Raw genomic sequence first — 17,010 nt, 5'->3', positions numbered from 1 at the left:
CCATCATTTGCCATTGAAAGCCAATAGTTCCCATTACATATTGCACAAACACCTAGAATAAAATGCTAGTTAGCATGCAATAAAATTTTTACTTTTCAAGTTTCTTGGACACGCTGTTGCTTTTGCTTCTAGCCTTTGTGTGTGTCGACTCAATGTGCTGTGCTAAAACATGAGACTTAAAAAAAAAAAAAGTACATAACCCCCAAGGAATACAGCTATGTCTTTCAGCTTATCTCTGGGGCTTTTTTCTTTCTTTTTTTTTTTTTTTTTTTTGGTTTATTTTATTTTTGTTTGTTCTTGAAGGTCTATTACAACTTAGATATACTTAAACACAATACTTTTGTAATCACACAACATAATTATTTTGTAAAGTAAAATATTTTTTAAAATCATTATAATGTTAATTCAAAGCAGTCAATACAGGGGCCCAGCTGCCCAGACAAATGCATTTAGATGAAGTGATCAAAACTATAACAAACAGGAAGTGAAGACAAACCCACACACTTATGGCAGGCGTTCACTAATGGTTTAAGATGAGCTTTCTAATATAAGCCTCATTACTTTTTCTAAGAAGCACGTGGAAAAGTCTTTAACAATTTAATTGGGATTGCAACCGCATTTATGGCATATTGTTTAATTTTCCATCATATCAATGAAATATTTAAAAATGCAAACAACAAAAAATAATAATAATCTTATTCTCCTAAGAAAGAAAGGAAAATAGAGGAAAAACATCTCAAATCCATTCAACAAAATTAACTAAATAATAATACTTAAGTTTAAAAGTCAGCATTGAAATGCAAACCTAAACACACTTCTTATTTTTCCCTTCTTCCAAACATCTTAGTTCTTTCCTTGTATTTTCTTTGTTTTTCAGCACCTAACGTAGATTGAACATGGCCTGCTAACAAAGTCCAGATATCTTAAAGAAACTTAAATTAATTAAAAGCTCTAGAAGAAGCCTACATCACTCAGAATGATGCATTTTCAATACGTAGCTCGTTACAGTGACATCCAAGTTGCACAGGATGTTTCCACCTTCTTAAATGGACAGAATATAGTGTCTGGTTACAGGTTATACAGACAAGACAAACAAAACATGCTCTAAGTCAAGCTGCTTTGCGTCTGTTACAATTTACAACAGAGTAACAGTGAGACTTATTTTCTCAATTATTCTGTTCTCAATAAGTTGCTGAGAAATAAATTTAGCAATAAATTTTTCACTGATTTAAATTCAAACATATCACAATAAATCATGGCAACATCAGCAGGCTCAGGCAAGAAAATAGTTTCTAGTATTTATTTCTTTAAAAATGCAATTAAGATTCTATCCTTGGAAAAGACATCTATGTTTATCTTCTTTACCCACTCAAGAGCCTTTCTGAAGTCTCCAACTATTCATTTGATGCTCTGCGTGTGTTTTAAAAGCACATCTCAACTGCACGTTGAAGAGAAATCTTTGTATTGTTTCACACGCATAAATGAAAACCATGCATGAATGATCATTCCCATCTACATAACTACTACAGAATGAGGGAAAACAGAAACTGAAGTACCAATTGCAATGGTACCCAAGTTTTATAACATTACTAACTATGACTTTGATTAAAAAATAAAAAAAAAAAAAACACAATAAAATATTATTTGTATTATGAAAACACTTTGTGGAGCAGTAATATAATTTGCACAAAACTCCCTCCCGAGTTTTGGCAGGTGTAGAGATGTGCAACAGATCTTAAGAACTGTCTAGACTTTTCTGTCTAAAATAACCTTCCACAACTGTGCAGATCATTCTGAAGGATATTCAATACCTTGCATTCAAGAAAAAACACTAGAATTAATCTCACATTTACAGACTTGCACTGATAGCAATCTCACACTGTTTCCAAGATTAGAGAAAGTTATTTTGAATAAGAATTGAGAGTAAAAAATAACTTTGAGAGGGGTAAAAACAGGAGTTTGGATCCAAGCCATAACTATCACCTTACTATTTGGAGAGAATTAACATTTCTATTGGTGATAGAAATCAATTGTTCAGCAGTAATACATCTGACTACCAAAATACTAGAGATTCTACCAGCACAGTCATCAAGTAATTTAATTTCATGTTTTTCACTCACCTGCTGTGCTGGACATTGGCAACTAATTTACCTACAACAAATGAATAAAATCAGTTAACTAACATATTACAGCCACAGGTTCAAGACCAGCTGACCCACCTCCCTCCATCCCATTTTCCCATACTTTCTTCTCTTGTGAGGCCAGAGAGCCTATAGACTCAAATATGACTGTGGTGAAAAGAGGTGCAGACAGACCAGGAAAAGGAGTGAGAAAAAACTGGATCGTGACTGGGATCATTGCTTTAGAATATATTTTAAGGATAACTCAAAATGTCCAAATTGACAAAAGGAAGCAGGCAGAACACAAGTCATTTGAACAGAGAAAGGGCAAGACCTTCCCCTCCTCATAACACCATCACGGAAATTAACCACTCATCACCTCAGGGAAATAGAGCTTTATTAACATGTACCCAACCTCTTCTTTGCTGAGTAACTTTTTACTAAACTCACAGAAGCTGGTGTCTCATGGTAGCTACAGGGTTTAGCTGTGCCTCTCAGCCCATCAAGGGACTCCTGAGGACCTTAAAATGCAGCCAAGGAGGGACTGCCAAAATCATTTTGTCTCACTACCTCAAAAACATACACATTTTAGAGTCATAAGAGTTTGACCATACCCACTTAAAAAGTCACTCTAGTTCATTCTACTTCTCCTTCCAAGGTCTTCTCAGTTGCACATTTTAATCTCAAAAGAATCCTTACACACACACAAATCCATTTCCTCCAGTTTTGAAAGACCATCGATTATGTAAGTCTTTGACATACACTATTATATCATCATTTATATGCCATATCCCTTTATAACTCATTGCAATAGCTTCCTCTCTTTGTTTCCTTTAACTATTTCCAGGATTCAAATTTATTAAAGAAAAAGTAGGATGGAATCAAGGCAGGAAATGAACATTTAAATAAGGAATGTGTTAGTTCATCATAAGCAGGGGAACCATCACCTGAGAAAGCAGATGAAATTAAAGAAAAATTCTGCAAGACAACTGAGAAAAGCTAGAGCTCAGAAGAACAGGTAAGAGTGAAGAACAAATTTAAAAGAAAGTTTCAGAAGGAAAATAGACTTTAAACATCATTTTCTAGAATGTGGGAACACTGTCCCACTCTATCATGGATGCCATTCTCTTCCTACAGTATGATGGACTAACAGACCAGTGATCACAGAATCACCAACGTTGGAAAAGACCTACAAGATCACCCAGTCCAACCATCCACCTATCACCAATAGTTGAAGGACATGGTTTAGTGAGAACACAACGTCCAACCATTCCTTGAACACCTCCAGCATCAGTGACTCCACCACCTCCATGGGCAGTGCATTCCAGTGCCTGAATACTCTTCCAGAGAAGTAATATTTCCTAGCATCCAGCCTGAATCTCCCCTGGTGCAGCTTGAAACCATTCCCTCTGGTCCTATCACTGTTACACGAGAGGAGGCCGACCGCCAGCTCACTACAACCTCCCTTCAGGTAGTTATGGAGAGCAATCAGGTCTCCCCTGAGCCTCCCCTTCTCCAGACTGAACATTCCCAGCTCCTTCAGCTGCTCCTCATAAGCCCTGTGCTCCAGACCACTCACCAGCTTTGTTGCCCTTCTTTGAACCCACTCCAGGGCCTCAATGTCTTTCTTGCAGTGAGGGGCAAGAAAGTGATGACTTCAACAAGGAATTCAAGGTCCAATAATACAGTAAAAGACAACTCAAAAGCAGTCAATAGAAACCTAGCTTGGTAATAAATTGAGCTCTAAGTAAGAACTGATTTCTAGCACTTATATCCCTGAATGTTTCTCTGCTATGACTTAAAGCATTTATTTTTCTCTAAGTTTTCAAAACAAAAGTCTAGTTATCATTTTGTGTGAGCCACTTACAGGGGACAGAGCCCAAAGACCTCATATTGTGAAGAACAAAAAACTTGAATTACTGTCTAGTGTACAAAAATAAAACCTCATTTTCTTTCAATTTTTAATCTAAGGAGTTCCACAATCACTCACAGCACCATCACCATCTAATGTATCAATGGCTTGGAAGTGTGCAGGGGAACCACAACTGAATAACAACAGGTTCTCATCATCAGCATCACTTATCCAGCACAAAACAACTCATTTATAAAGTAAGTTCTCCTCACATAATCAATTGAAAGTATTTCTTCTACCTTTCTGTTATCACCTGCATCTTAACTAAGCAGACATGCCTGTTGCCTCACCAGGAGTTAGGTCTAGCTTTGCTGAACACAGACATCACCTGGAACTGCAACAATAGCTTCAAAGCTTCCTGTCTTCCTCACTCTGTTGAACAGGGATGGAATCAGTTGAATTGCTAGCCTCTCCCCACCAGCAGGGATGCAAAGGGCAACTCCCTCACAAAGGTGACACCAGGACAGAGAGAAGGAAGGGCAACACCTCCAGCTTTGATAATGAATGCTCTACTGTCCCTTCTGTAATCCCCCATGACTGACAGTCACACAAAAACACTTCTGCAGCATGTTCTTTTTTTTTTTCTCCAGCATTTCTGGCTAATGCATTTTCTCTGCAAAAATAGACTACTTAGACGTGTTCAAAATACCTTAAAATAAATTATTTCATTCAATTCAAATCCATCCATAAACCCCTTCACATCTCTCAAATTCAAACCTGAAAGCTTTGCCATTTAATAAGAGAACCAGGGAAAAAAAATCGAGTTGTAAACCATCCTTACTTGGAAGGGCTACAGAGACCACTTTTAAGCCTTAGTCATTCCAATGCAGGCAATCTTGGAAAACACAGTAGGAGGCCTATCAACACTATTTGCAGTCCTCTCTACAAAATCAATGACTGAAACCATTCCAATGGGCACTGTTATCATGCTCCAGACTGGACATGGAAGGGTAACTACAACTTCAACACTTCACAGGATAAATCCCAATAGGAAACACTAAGGAAGAGTGAAAAGTCTTTGTCCACACATTTGCTTAACTAGCAAGTTTACAAAGCAAGACATCTCTTAAAAAAAAAAACAAACAGTGCTACCTTCTTAAGATTTCCCTCACAAAGTATTTTCAGGAAACTAAGCAAATGTGAGTAAGACCAGAGTCTTTAAAAAAAGAACAGACACAAGACCTATAAAACTACAAGTGACAGAATAACAGATAGAGACCCAACTTTCAATGCAGGAATTAGGGAGAGCAAATGAAGCTAATATATAACAGGTCCAAACAAGCAATGAACAGTGACTCCTCACACAACACTACGCAGTGAATGATCAAAATCCATTGGAGTTCAGGGGAAGGTGAGCAGGCTTGTTAAAGAAAATGTCACAGAAGTCTCATTGGACTCCAAAGGACAAAATGAAATGGCTGAAGACCATAGGGAACCTACTGAAAGGAACACACAATATTGTCTTTTGTGCAATCCTCCAAAACACATTCCTTCCTGGCAAAGGCACAGAATGGGGCATTCAGATAGATAGCACATGATACAGCACTTCTGTAACTGCACTACACACAGCACCAAACGTAAATAGCAGCTTCCTTTTAATTACTTCCACCCAAAGACTTAACAGAACTGTTACCTCTTCTCTCTTCAAAGCTAGTATTCATGTTAGTATAATAGCAGCACAAAATTTCTCAAAGTCAAACATCTTTATTTTTATTTTTTAAGTCTTAAGTGATATTAGGACATACGCCACATCAAATCGCACAGCTGTTCTCATAGGATGTAGTTCAACCGGAGACACGAACAGCAAGCAGGAAATTGCAAGAGTGAATTAATTCAGAAATCGTATCTTGAGTTGAAAATGAGTGAACTCATACCAAGAATGCAAAAATTTGACACCAGTAGGTGGTAGCATACAAGAAACTAAGGTGAAGGCAATTCTGCAGTAGCCAAGAACTCCAAAAGTGTAGAACTTCAAGCAGAGCTTGCTATCTTTTTCATGACTCTCCTTAAAAAGAAAAGTCTTGAAAAAACAGAGTTAGAGGAAAAAAAAAAAAAAAAGTGTTATTTCTCCTATTTTCTATTGAGATTTTCTTATTACAACACAGCTTTAAGGTTATAAATTAAAGACAATTAAAATATAATGCTATAGAAATTGAACAGTGAATTGTGCTGGCATGTCAAATTTCTTAAAAAAAAAAAAAAAAAAATCAGATAAATACAGGTTTAACCAGAAAAATCTCTCTGTACAAGAGATAAAAGCAACATAAGCCAATCATGTCATACTTCAACATACTTAAAAAAAAAAAATCACGATGCCTCAGAGTGAGAAAATACAGGCCTTTTCCATTCAGCAAGCTATTCCCTCTAGACATGAATTAGACAATATCAAGAAAAAAAAAATCTGAAGTCTACTGCATTTTACTCCCAACAATTTGAAGGCAGATGGGGTCAGAATACACATACAGTTAAGTTTTTCAGCAGCAAAGCTGGACTGAAGACACGTATGCAGCTGTTGGTCCCTATTGCATACACTAGGCCACAGCCTCATCATGTTTTACTGGCATCACACTAGCTCATCTGAGTGACCTTCCTGAGGTTATACAACTTGCTTCACCTCTCAATATTAGGCCATTAAGTACTGTTGGGCCTCTAAGGTTGAAACTTTGGCTCAACTGAGAAGAAAAAAGGAAGGGATCAGAGACACTCTTGTTAAGGATTTACCATTTGGCCCCAGGCAGCCAGGCTCTACAGCAATGTAACAGCAAATGCTCATCTTGAAGAACCAGTTTCCAGGAAGGAAGAATGGGAACAACAATTAGGGCTCACATTCAGACCTCAAACAGCTGGCAGCATCTCAGCTCTAACTCTTCATTAATCCCAGCCACCACCAGAAGAGGACTGTTGACCAGAGAAAGTTGGAAGACATGAACAAAAAAAGAAGAAAAGCATGATGAGCATCATATTTTCCTGCTCATTTTGGTGTACATTCTCTGCCTACACCGCGGTTTTGTGTCTGCAAAATTACTTGCGATGCAGTAGCTTCATACAATATATCTCACGTCTTGATCTTCCTTTTTAAGGATGAACTACATCACTTACTGACCAGCTACATTTGGCAAAAGCATTCTTTCTATGCTGTAACAGATTTTGTTTGGCAAACTACTTAAGTGAGATGAAAGCAGAGCTTACCCATATGTTCTCTGCAGATAGCCCTGGCACTCTATGTTTCAACAAAATATGCTATGAAAGTCAACATTCAGCAGTTGCATGGAAAACATATTAAAACGGAGAACACACGTGCCCTTGATAGACAAACCCAAATAGTTTCTGAGCCAATACCTCAAGTTGTCTTCAGGGACATTGCTGACAACATCCTCCCTGACTTCATAGTAAAAGCAGTATCCTACCTGTGGCAAGACACAACTTGCATTCATTCCCCCTGTACACACACACACAGACACACACACACACACGAGCAAGGCAAAAAACAAAACCCAAACAAAATGGCAGTACTCTGTAGCTGTAACCAGACACTTCTGGAGCTTTATTAAATAAGCATGTATTGCTCACGTAGCACCTAGACTACATACTGCTTTATAGTACTGTACATTCCAGACAGAAACAAGAAAACATTTCTCTGCCCAGTATACCAATGAATGCAAATGCATGTCTATTTGTCTGTTGGTTACGTTTAAAATAGCTGTAATTAAGTTAGGTTTAGAATAGCTCTCAATTGTTACGGAAGCACTTCCACAAGTATCACCCATATTTTGTTACTTTTTCCAAGTTTTCAGGATTATATCTGCCTGCCAACTTACCCATCCCCTTCTCAAAAGGGGTTTTAAGTCCACAAAGCTTAAATACAATGGCTCTGCATACTGTAGAAGATTACTGCGCTAGCTAAAAATTCACACAATTGTTAGTAAAGAATATTTTTCCACCATTTCAAAGTCTCAACAGCAATCACATCCAGTGAATGTACCTTAGTGTTTGTTACAATCCCAATAAAACTATTCTCCTTATACAGACATAATTGACAGTGCCAGTAAATATGGAGCCTTCAGTATGGTAAAAGAATAATCACTCAACATGGCCTTGAAATCACATGCACACATTAGCAGAACAAAGAAAGATGACCCTCTGAGTGTCTGTACCAAGGGATACAGGGAGGGTTTTTTTAAAAAAAAATCTAAAAATACTGTCAGATTCATCCTACACTCTGGAAAATTCTTTCTATCCTATTTCGTTGCTTGCAACTGATGTCCATGACTAAATCAATGGGAATTACTTAACATGCATCAGCTGCTTCATTAATTCCACTCAAGCAAAAAGTACATCAAAATAAATGAAACCATCTTAGAAGCTGTTGGCGACATAAAGCATTGTCCTTAAATACTGCATCAGAGATTTGGCAACGAAACATTTACAGAAGTTTAAACATGGAGACTCCGTTCCACCTAGGGTTTGAAAAACTCATTTTGGATAGTCAGAACTTGCTTTCCAATACATAGAGGCTCAAAGAACAACCGAGTCTTCCTCTACCAGGAAATAAAAGCAAGCAGTAGCATCAAAAGCAAGAAGTGGAGGAAAGTTGATGATTTTTCGACTCACATTTTTCTTCATATTAAGTACATATCAAAACATGCCAACCAACATATTTTAAAGTTACACTCAGACATGAATTTGCAGCTTCTTGCAGACTTGGTCCATTGCGCTCTTTCACTGACCTCTGCACACTCCTCCACACAGCACCAGGCTTTGTAGGGACCTATCCACTTCACCACATGCTCTCACCTGTACAGAATATTCAGAATGAGTACCTCAGAAATGAATCACCCCGTGAGCATTCCATAGCATTTGTCTCTTCTGCAACTAGGTGGCAACGTGAACTGAGGCAAGACACCAGTCACCACTCCAGCTTCAAGGTAGTCCAGCACCCTGACTCTCGGACACGAAGAAGACACTCTCACCACAGAAACTCATTTCATTATTCAAAAGTCGTTTTTCACTAAATCAATGCAATCACAACAAAATATATTTCCTAAAACTTTCCAATGCTTCCAACCATGCCAAATCTGTTTTCTCACTTTATTTTTATACCATTATTCTAACACACTTCATACAGGAGAACTTTTATCCAAAACAAGCCTTTAAATACTTTACCATCTCACTTATGGAAGTATAATTGCATTAAACTTAAAACACAGTCCCAGTGCTAGCAATAAAGTCACCCACATGATTACAAGAACCAGACTTTTTAAAATGGAAATAACTTACTTTCATTTTATTATTTCAATGAAATTTATATTGTAGCTTCACCCACTGCAGGATATGGTATCATTTAAGCCCTCAGAGGCAGAAGCTCAGGAAGCTGAGGAAATTATGGAATTAGGACAGCCATTCCATATGGCTGAAGATTGATTCTTTAATCCCAGTCTTCCCATCACCCATCCCCCCCCCTCCCCAGTGTCACAGAACCATAGAACAAGCTGGGTTGAAAAGGATCTCAAAGATCATCCAGTTTCAACTTCTTTGCTGTGGGCAGGGTTGCCAGCCACTAAACCAGGCTGCCCAAAGCCACATCCAGCCTGGCCCTGAATGCCTCCAGGGACAGGGCATCCACAACCTCCTTGGGCAGCCTGTTCCAGTACTGTCACCACCCTCACTCCCTTGTTTTGCATGTGCACAATGCCACCACACAGCTACCAAAAAACCTTCAAAGTGACAAGGAACCAAAATAGAGGCAATGAGCAGTCTCATCAGGTGATCAGGCAGTGCTTGAGCATCTTCAGGGAGGTATACCAGAGCACCCGAGAGATGCTGCAAACAACAGCTCTGTGTTGTGGAACAACACACACCACCATAAGACAAGTACACAGCGTGGCAGTGAATTATTAAAGAGCAAGGCAAAGATTTTAGGAAATATATAGGTGCCACTTGGAAGGAACCTGAGAGAGATGTCACAGGACTGCATTTGGCACTATGGAATTCAATAAAAGGAGGCACTTTAATGACTGGTGTGACGTCAGACAAAAGGCAGTGCATTCCACAATATATCAGAGACTGTGAAGAGTACAGCATGGTGTGGGTCAGAAGGTAGCAGCACAGCTAACACTCTAACGCATGGCTCTGAAAGGTACAGCTGGTGATCCTATTTGCACTTCCTTATGTGCTGTGGCTGGGGGAAGGGAAGAAGATAGAGCAGATGGAGCAAGTTCGGAAGAAAGCTACAAAGAAGCCTGGAGCACCTCCCCTACAAAGGACTGAGAGAGCTTGGACTTTTAAGACTGGAGAAGAGAAGGTTCCAAGGAGATCTTACAGTAGCCTTCCAAGTACCTAAAGAGGGTCTTCTGGAAAGCTGAGGAGGGTAGGTAGTTACAGGACAAGGCGAAACAGCTTTGAACTGGAAGAGAGTAGATTTAGACTAGATGTTAGGAAGAAATTCTTTACTGTGAGGGTGGTGAGACACTGGACCAGGTTGCCCAGCGAGATGCAAATTCTCCCTCCCTGGAAGCATTCAAAGCCAGGCTGGGTGGGGCTTTGAGCAACCTGGTCTACTGGGAGGTGTCCCTGCCTATAGCAGGGGGTCTGGATCTAGACCACCTTAAAGGTCCCTTCCAATCCAAACAATTCTATGATTCTATGACACAACATTTCTGCATTGCTGGTGCCTGACAGAACAAAAATGAAGCCCCTCTCAAATGACATCACTCGCCATAGTGTGCCTTCAATATTTTGTATCTGGGGATAAGTACACATGCTGCCTAAGCAGATCAAAGCCAGCTACACGTGCTCACATCAGTATCTCAGGTTGCTGGCTATACTGGTCTTTTTGTAAGCAGATGTTACTTTCTGCCATACTGTGGAATATAACTTGAAGTAAAACAATATTTTACTTCCTATCAAAGGGTATGTCCTTCAGCAGATTGCTTCCCCTTTCAAAACATCTTGTTTCTGTTTACCAAGAAGCAGGTATATGAATTAAAACATTCCAAGAGGTAGTTGCCCTGGACTCTACTTTTCTGTCTCACCTTAATTTGCTATTATTATGCTTGAATGTAATTCACAACCAAATTTCAAAATAATCTTCACAACATCTCCAGACATCAAAGTGCTCCCATACAATTTAGAGAGCCAGTCCCTTTATAAATTCCTAATAATCTCAGTTGTAAATTGTATGCTGCTATTCTTAATGGGCTAACATAACATCAGCACCATCCCAAGATGAGACTTCTCAAAACGTCAAAAATTCAAAGCTGTCTGAAAGAGAAAATGTTTCCTCTTCACAGGGAAAAAGAGTTAAATTAATAAAATAGAGCCACCTGTATTCCAACCTGTACCCCTTTTTGCCTACTAGCACTACAAAGCAATGCTTCCTCAGCTCATTACTGCCATGCAGTAATGATGGTATCACTAATTTCACATGTACAGTAAATATTTTCCTCATACAGAGTTTTTTCTATGCCACTATCCCTTCCCTTAAAAGAAAATAATAATGTTACTTTTGAAGTTACTAAAATGTTGGGTTTTGTTTTGTTTTGTTTTTTATGTTAAATTTTCCAAACTGGGCTTGGTTTTCACGTAAAACAAGTTTATCAATAATCAATTTTCACCCCAAAGTCTCAAACACAAATCCAAAAACTGGGTGAACAGAAACCGTTACAGACAGGCAGCACTTAAGGAAGGCAAGAACAGGCAGATACTTCCTAACAGCTGACAAGTTCCCCACAGAGAAATTGTCTATTAACCCAGTGGGCTGATCCCCCTTTAAGGGCCACCTGTCTCCCTCACCCCAAATACAACTGCCTTCAGCACCAGTCACAGCAAACTTTAGATCAGCCATATGGAAAGATGTACACCCACCCAGGGGAGGGAGTTTTAAGTATGACAAAAAGTTAACATTTATGAAAGTGATGATCAAACTAGCCATTTACCAGCCCCGCTAATAACAGAGTGAGTGGCATACAAACTCCAGGCTTTGAGTTCAGTGCGTGCAAGAGAGACGCACTAATCCCACAGATTGTTTGCATTCTTTAAGTCTGACACAATTTAGACTTTTGAGAGCAGTGTGTGTGTAATCTTTAACACACAGGCCCTGATTTTGAACCTCAAACATCACATTGAGTGCTAAAAATAACTCATCATTCTACTGTTCTATTAGCAGCAGCGATCAGAAGGTCACCTATTAACTTCTGCATCACAGTGACAGGTTTGTGTTCCTGCTTCACATCAAATCCAGTTGCTCATCCTCATTCCTCGTGGTTGCACTGAAAAGTCCAGAGACTATGTATGTTTATGTAGATGAATCAGAACACACTCCAGTTTCCAGAACACAGGCGCTGCTCTTGCTTCTCCAGGCACATAATCACAATGGTATGGCTGGACACTAATGTCAGATATCCATTAACAGTCCTCAGAGATCTTACGTTTCTCACTGCCACCTATTACAGAACTTTCATAAGGATTGTAAAATACTCAAGGTTTTGATGATCCCTGAAACATTAGACTGAGAAACCTAGTCACTTTATTCTAACAAAAAAATGCTTTGTCTTCAAAATAACTTTCCAGATTAAAACGAAAATATAATACATTCTATTCTTTTCCTGTTCTTTCACAGGAGGCCTAATCACCTTAATCACAGAATGGACTTACTAGACCTAGTAATTCAAAATACACAATGAATTACAAAAAAAAAAAAAAAAAAAAAAAAATTTGTATTTTTTGGTCTCATTCCCCATCTTTAATAAGTTGCATTCTTTTTGTAAAAATTACCTGTGATAGTTATGAATAATGACTGTGTAAAACTGAAAGGCAAGGAAACTTAGCATCACAGAATAACCCAGGTTGGAAGGGACATGCTTAAAAGTGATTTGCCTACAAAAAAAAAGATAATCAATCCAGAAATACCAAACTTCACTGAAAGACAGCAGTTTGTTTGTTTTAACCAACTTAAAGCTGCCTGAGAAGCTTCTGTCTTGAATGCATGCTTTATCTCAAGTATTACAGAGCCTTATATTCAAGCAACTTAATCAGATCAAACACCTTCCTCAAGCTAGAATATATTTTTGCATAGAATAAGTTGGTTTGTCACAAGCTTAGTACTGTGACCCAACCTCCAACTAGAGATCAAATGTTCAAACTTCCAGACCATGAGAAATTGCTCGCTATACCCAACAATGTATTCTGTACTCAGGAGCAATACTACTGAATGCTATTTTATAAGGGAAAAATGAGCAACCAGGTGGATTGGTTTTAACTTGGGAGAGTACTTCTGTTTGTTAACTATGCAGTGATGGATTTTCATTTAAAACAAATTTATTTGATTACTGTTCATCTTTGTTCTTCCCTTACAGGTACAGTAGTGACCTTATTTACACTCAAGTTAATCATTACGTCTCACAGAGAGTGGAGAACAGCAGGGGGAGGTGAGGAGAGAGGAGGGAGAGGGAAAGGACAGTTTTTTTTCCCCAGAACGAAGACACGAACAACTTTAAGAAATTGAGGGAAAAGCAACAACAACAAAAAAGCAGCCACAGTCTTCATAACCCCAAGTTACTCTCTTGAGAAATCCCACCCAGCTTATACGTTTTAACTCCAATGTTTTTTACTCTAATAAATGTAAAACTGTCATTGACATCTTTGTCTGCTGACACTATTCTTCACCTACTGTTTCTCCTCTCACATGTATACATACTAGCCATGGTGAAAGATGCTGGAATGAAAGCCAGAGACAACAAAAACACTCACTTGCCCAAAAGAGCGAAGAGCAGCAGTGCACATCCCCCTCCCAAAGCAAGAATCAGCTGGGCCCAACAAGCTTAGGGACTAAGAGCAGATCCTCAATACATCACATTCCACAACTCTCAGTCAAAACCACCAGGCATGGAAACCTTTGGAGACTACTATATAACATAACTCCCTAGCAAAGCAACAGCACAACTTTAAAAAAAAAAAAAAAAAAAAAATCACAAAGAGACAAAAATAATGACTTCTGTCTATTTTATCTTGACCTAAACTTTCATGAGACTACGTATCCCACCAGCAAGCTTCTGCATATCTTGCTTGCCATTGCAAACAACTGTCATAACAATACGCTTCAGATAAATACGCTTTAGAAGAAATAAAATGGAAAAAGAAGGATGAGCACAGTATTCAATCACATGCAATATTAAGCGGAGTAATTACACACTCACTGCAGGCAACACAAAAATACTGTCCCCTTGGAAGCTCTGTAAAGTAACTGCCTCCATGGCTTGTCCCTCCCAGGGAAACTAGGTCAACACCTTTTTGGTAGGAGTAATTTCTGTACCTCCCTAGCAAGTACAAAAAAAGGCCTCTGTTGACCCTAAAAATAAATACCGTACTTGAACAAGTCAAGCCCAAACCCAATTTATTTTCTTAAAGTAGTAACAGTACACTCTACACTATTTGTTTGTATCTCTAGCACATGAAACCTACACGTCTGATAATTTTATGTGGTTAATACATAAACAACGTGCAACAACCCCCTGCCCTAAGGCCTTCATCTACAGAATGCAATTAAGAGCTTACTGTTTTAATGTTTCAGGGTTTTTTGTGGTTGAAGGAGTAGTTCATTAGTCACAAGAGCTCCTTTTCTTGAACTCTGTTAATTAACACTCTGCTGTCTGTTCCCACAGTGGAAACAAGAACCAGCATTGCAAAACTGACTGCCTCTTGGCTGCCAAGAAGAAACAGGGTGATCCCTTTAATTTAGTTTGGCTGCCTTCTCACACCACCATGTGGAACTGCTTCGGCTGATTGCAACAAACTCCATTACTCACCTTCATCTCTCCTGTGTGCGTGCACCCTGGCAAATGCTGTGATTACTGCTACACCCATGGGAGTTAGTCAAGGAGCAGCTTGAAAGGCAGCAGCTGATACAGCTGCCAAATGGACATGACCATCTCCTACACAGTTATGAAACCCTGATGACTAGTATCTTACACTCTCACAGTCACCAAGAAGGCAGAAGTACAGGCACCTGAGAATCACCAGCCATCAGCACTAGCTAATCACATCAATATGTCACAGCAAACTGAACGACATTATCAAAAATGCTAACAGTGCATATACCTCTTCATTATGGACAAATCCTCAGGAGTCACTGCTGGGTTGTCCTAGGATACACTGCCCTCGCTTGCATGCCTACATTACTCCCTACATCATTTACATCAATAATTCTCTTTAGAAGTCAATGTTTGCATGAGCCAGGACACAAAGAGCCTCAAGATTAAAGAGCAAAAATCCCAATCCTTATCCAAAGTAATCTTGAAACGCACCAAATAATACCAGAGCAAGAAAGAACACCACAGCCTGCTGACAGCAGTCATTTCACTGTGCCATCACACTGTGCCTGCAAAGATTGATGCCATCACAGATGATGACTTTGAGGAGAGCTTCGTAGGAATGAAAAAGGAACAGAGAAGCCTTAAAGATCTTACTTAAAGGAGCAACTGGCTTCTAAGAAATGCACGAGGAAAGATATGCCAAGTAAGGCTAGGCAAAGACTTGACCATGAAGAGCTGAACAAGTGAAAGCTGCCAGTAGTGTATATTCAGAGTAATAGTGAAGGAAGCAGAAAGGGGGGGAATGAGAAGGCAGACACAAAAAAGACTGAAGTAGCATACTGATAACACTGTTCCAGTGACAGGAGAGACCAGCCTTGAGGCACCTAATACAATAGGCACTTTAAAGCACATCGCTAAAGCATCTCAACTTCTTTTTAAGAGATTGTGTCAAAAAGCAAGATTAATCAATTAAGTAGTCAATCACAAAACCTCTCTACTTCCCTGTATTTTTTAACATTGATTTAAACATTTAAAGTAATTGCTTCAAACAATTAGCTGCTTGACACATTTGCACTATTCCACGCTGTCTTGCAGCCCTAGTTATGCATGCTGTAATGACGCTGGTTCCCAAAATAGCAGAGACCTCATTGAAGTTCAAGTGCAACACCCTAAATGTAAAAAACCCAATTGTAAAATGTAATTGTAAGTAAGCCAAAGATATCCAAAGATAAAGAACAGCAGAGCTGACCAAGGGCTTTGAACCACAAGGCCAAAATACGTCCAACCTGACCAGAAGCCTCACTCTCTGAAGTAAAGTGGAGCGGAGGAGGGCAGAAGAGAGCCCTGCATCTGTGTAAGCCACTGCATCTGGAATTTTCACACAGCAGCTTTTGATTATGAAGCAAGAGTGTGAGCAGACACAACACTCTCTTAGTAGGGTAGTAACAAGACATTGCTTCTTTCAGCACTTTAGATAAACTGGATGTTGTTTCTTATGTTGTTGTTTGCTGTTTTGTTGGGCTTCTCCTGTTTGTTTTCTAAGATCTCTTCCAGAATACAACCTCATCAGTGCTGCCTTCAAGGGAGCGCGCGATTTCTAGGTGCTGGAAGCAGCTCCAGGAAGGGACTTCGTGGGCACAGCTGACAAAGATACTTGGGCAAGTGCTGTAAGCAGACTGCAAAACAGATAAGTAATTTTCAGAAGTTATCAGATTTCACAGAATTCCCAGTGACAATTAAGAATGTTGAATGGCAAAAATATATTTCAGTAAAGCCAAAAGTAAACAATTGTTGAGTTTCCAGCTATGATTTCAACCCATGCTTAATCTCTTGAAGACTGAGAATGATACTGGCCTATAGATTTACATACATTATGCTCAATTACACATTGGTTAGAACCCACACCGTTCATTCGGTATTCTGCAGCAAATAAGTTCATATAAATTTAAGTGAAACCTGTACAGATACATACAAGCTCACAATTTGGAAAATTAGTACTTCTGCAAATGACAGCTGAACAAGAGTCTCTAAACATGCCTGGCATGCGACTCCTCTGCTGGGAGCTGAATCCTCTTCAATTACTCTTCCTTGAGATGCCGGGATAAATCTTACAATGCTAAAAGCACACATACAGCATTGCTAGTGGTCCTACGACGACTACATCACAGCA

The 17,010-nt window shown here is 39.1% G+C and overlaps 1 protein-coding gene across 3 annotated transcripts in view; it reads right to left on the bottom strand.

Moving 5' to 3' along the window:
• CNKSR3 (CNKSR family member 3) overlaps window positions 1-17,010 on the bottom strand; it is a 63,817-nt gene that overhangs the window by 35,034 nt on the left and 11,773 nt on the right. Inside the window, exon 2 of one of the 3 annotated variants that reach the window (XM_042880145.1) lies at window positions 2,121-2,151. The exons of 1 other annotated variant lie outside the window; for it this stretch is intronic. In XM_042880145.1, the coding sequence (XP_042736079.1) occupies window positions 2,121-2,136 (16 nt within the window). In that variant the 5' untranslated portion in view covers window positions 2,137-2,151. Of the gene's footprint in view, window positions 1-2,120; window positions 2,152-8,759; window positions 8,798-17,010 lie in introns of those variants that run through there. One more of the 3 variants, XM_042880154.1, reaches the window with a different exon arrangement.

Source organism: Lagopus leucura, unplaced genomic scaffold (genome assembly GCF_019238085.1).
Source record: "Lagopus leucura isolate 7727_CA_CO unplaced genomic scaffold, USGS_WTPT01 Super-Scaffold_73, whole genome shotgun sequence".
Taxonomy (NCBI): domain Eukaryota; kingdom Metazoa; phylum Chordata; class Aves; order Galliformes; family Phasianidae; genus Lagopus; species Lagopus leucura.
This window is presented reverse-complemented; position numbering and strand designations above follow the sequence as displayed.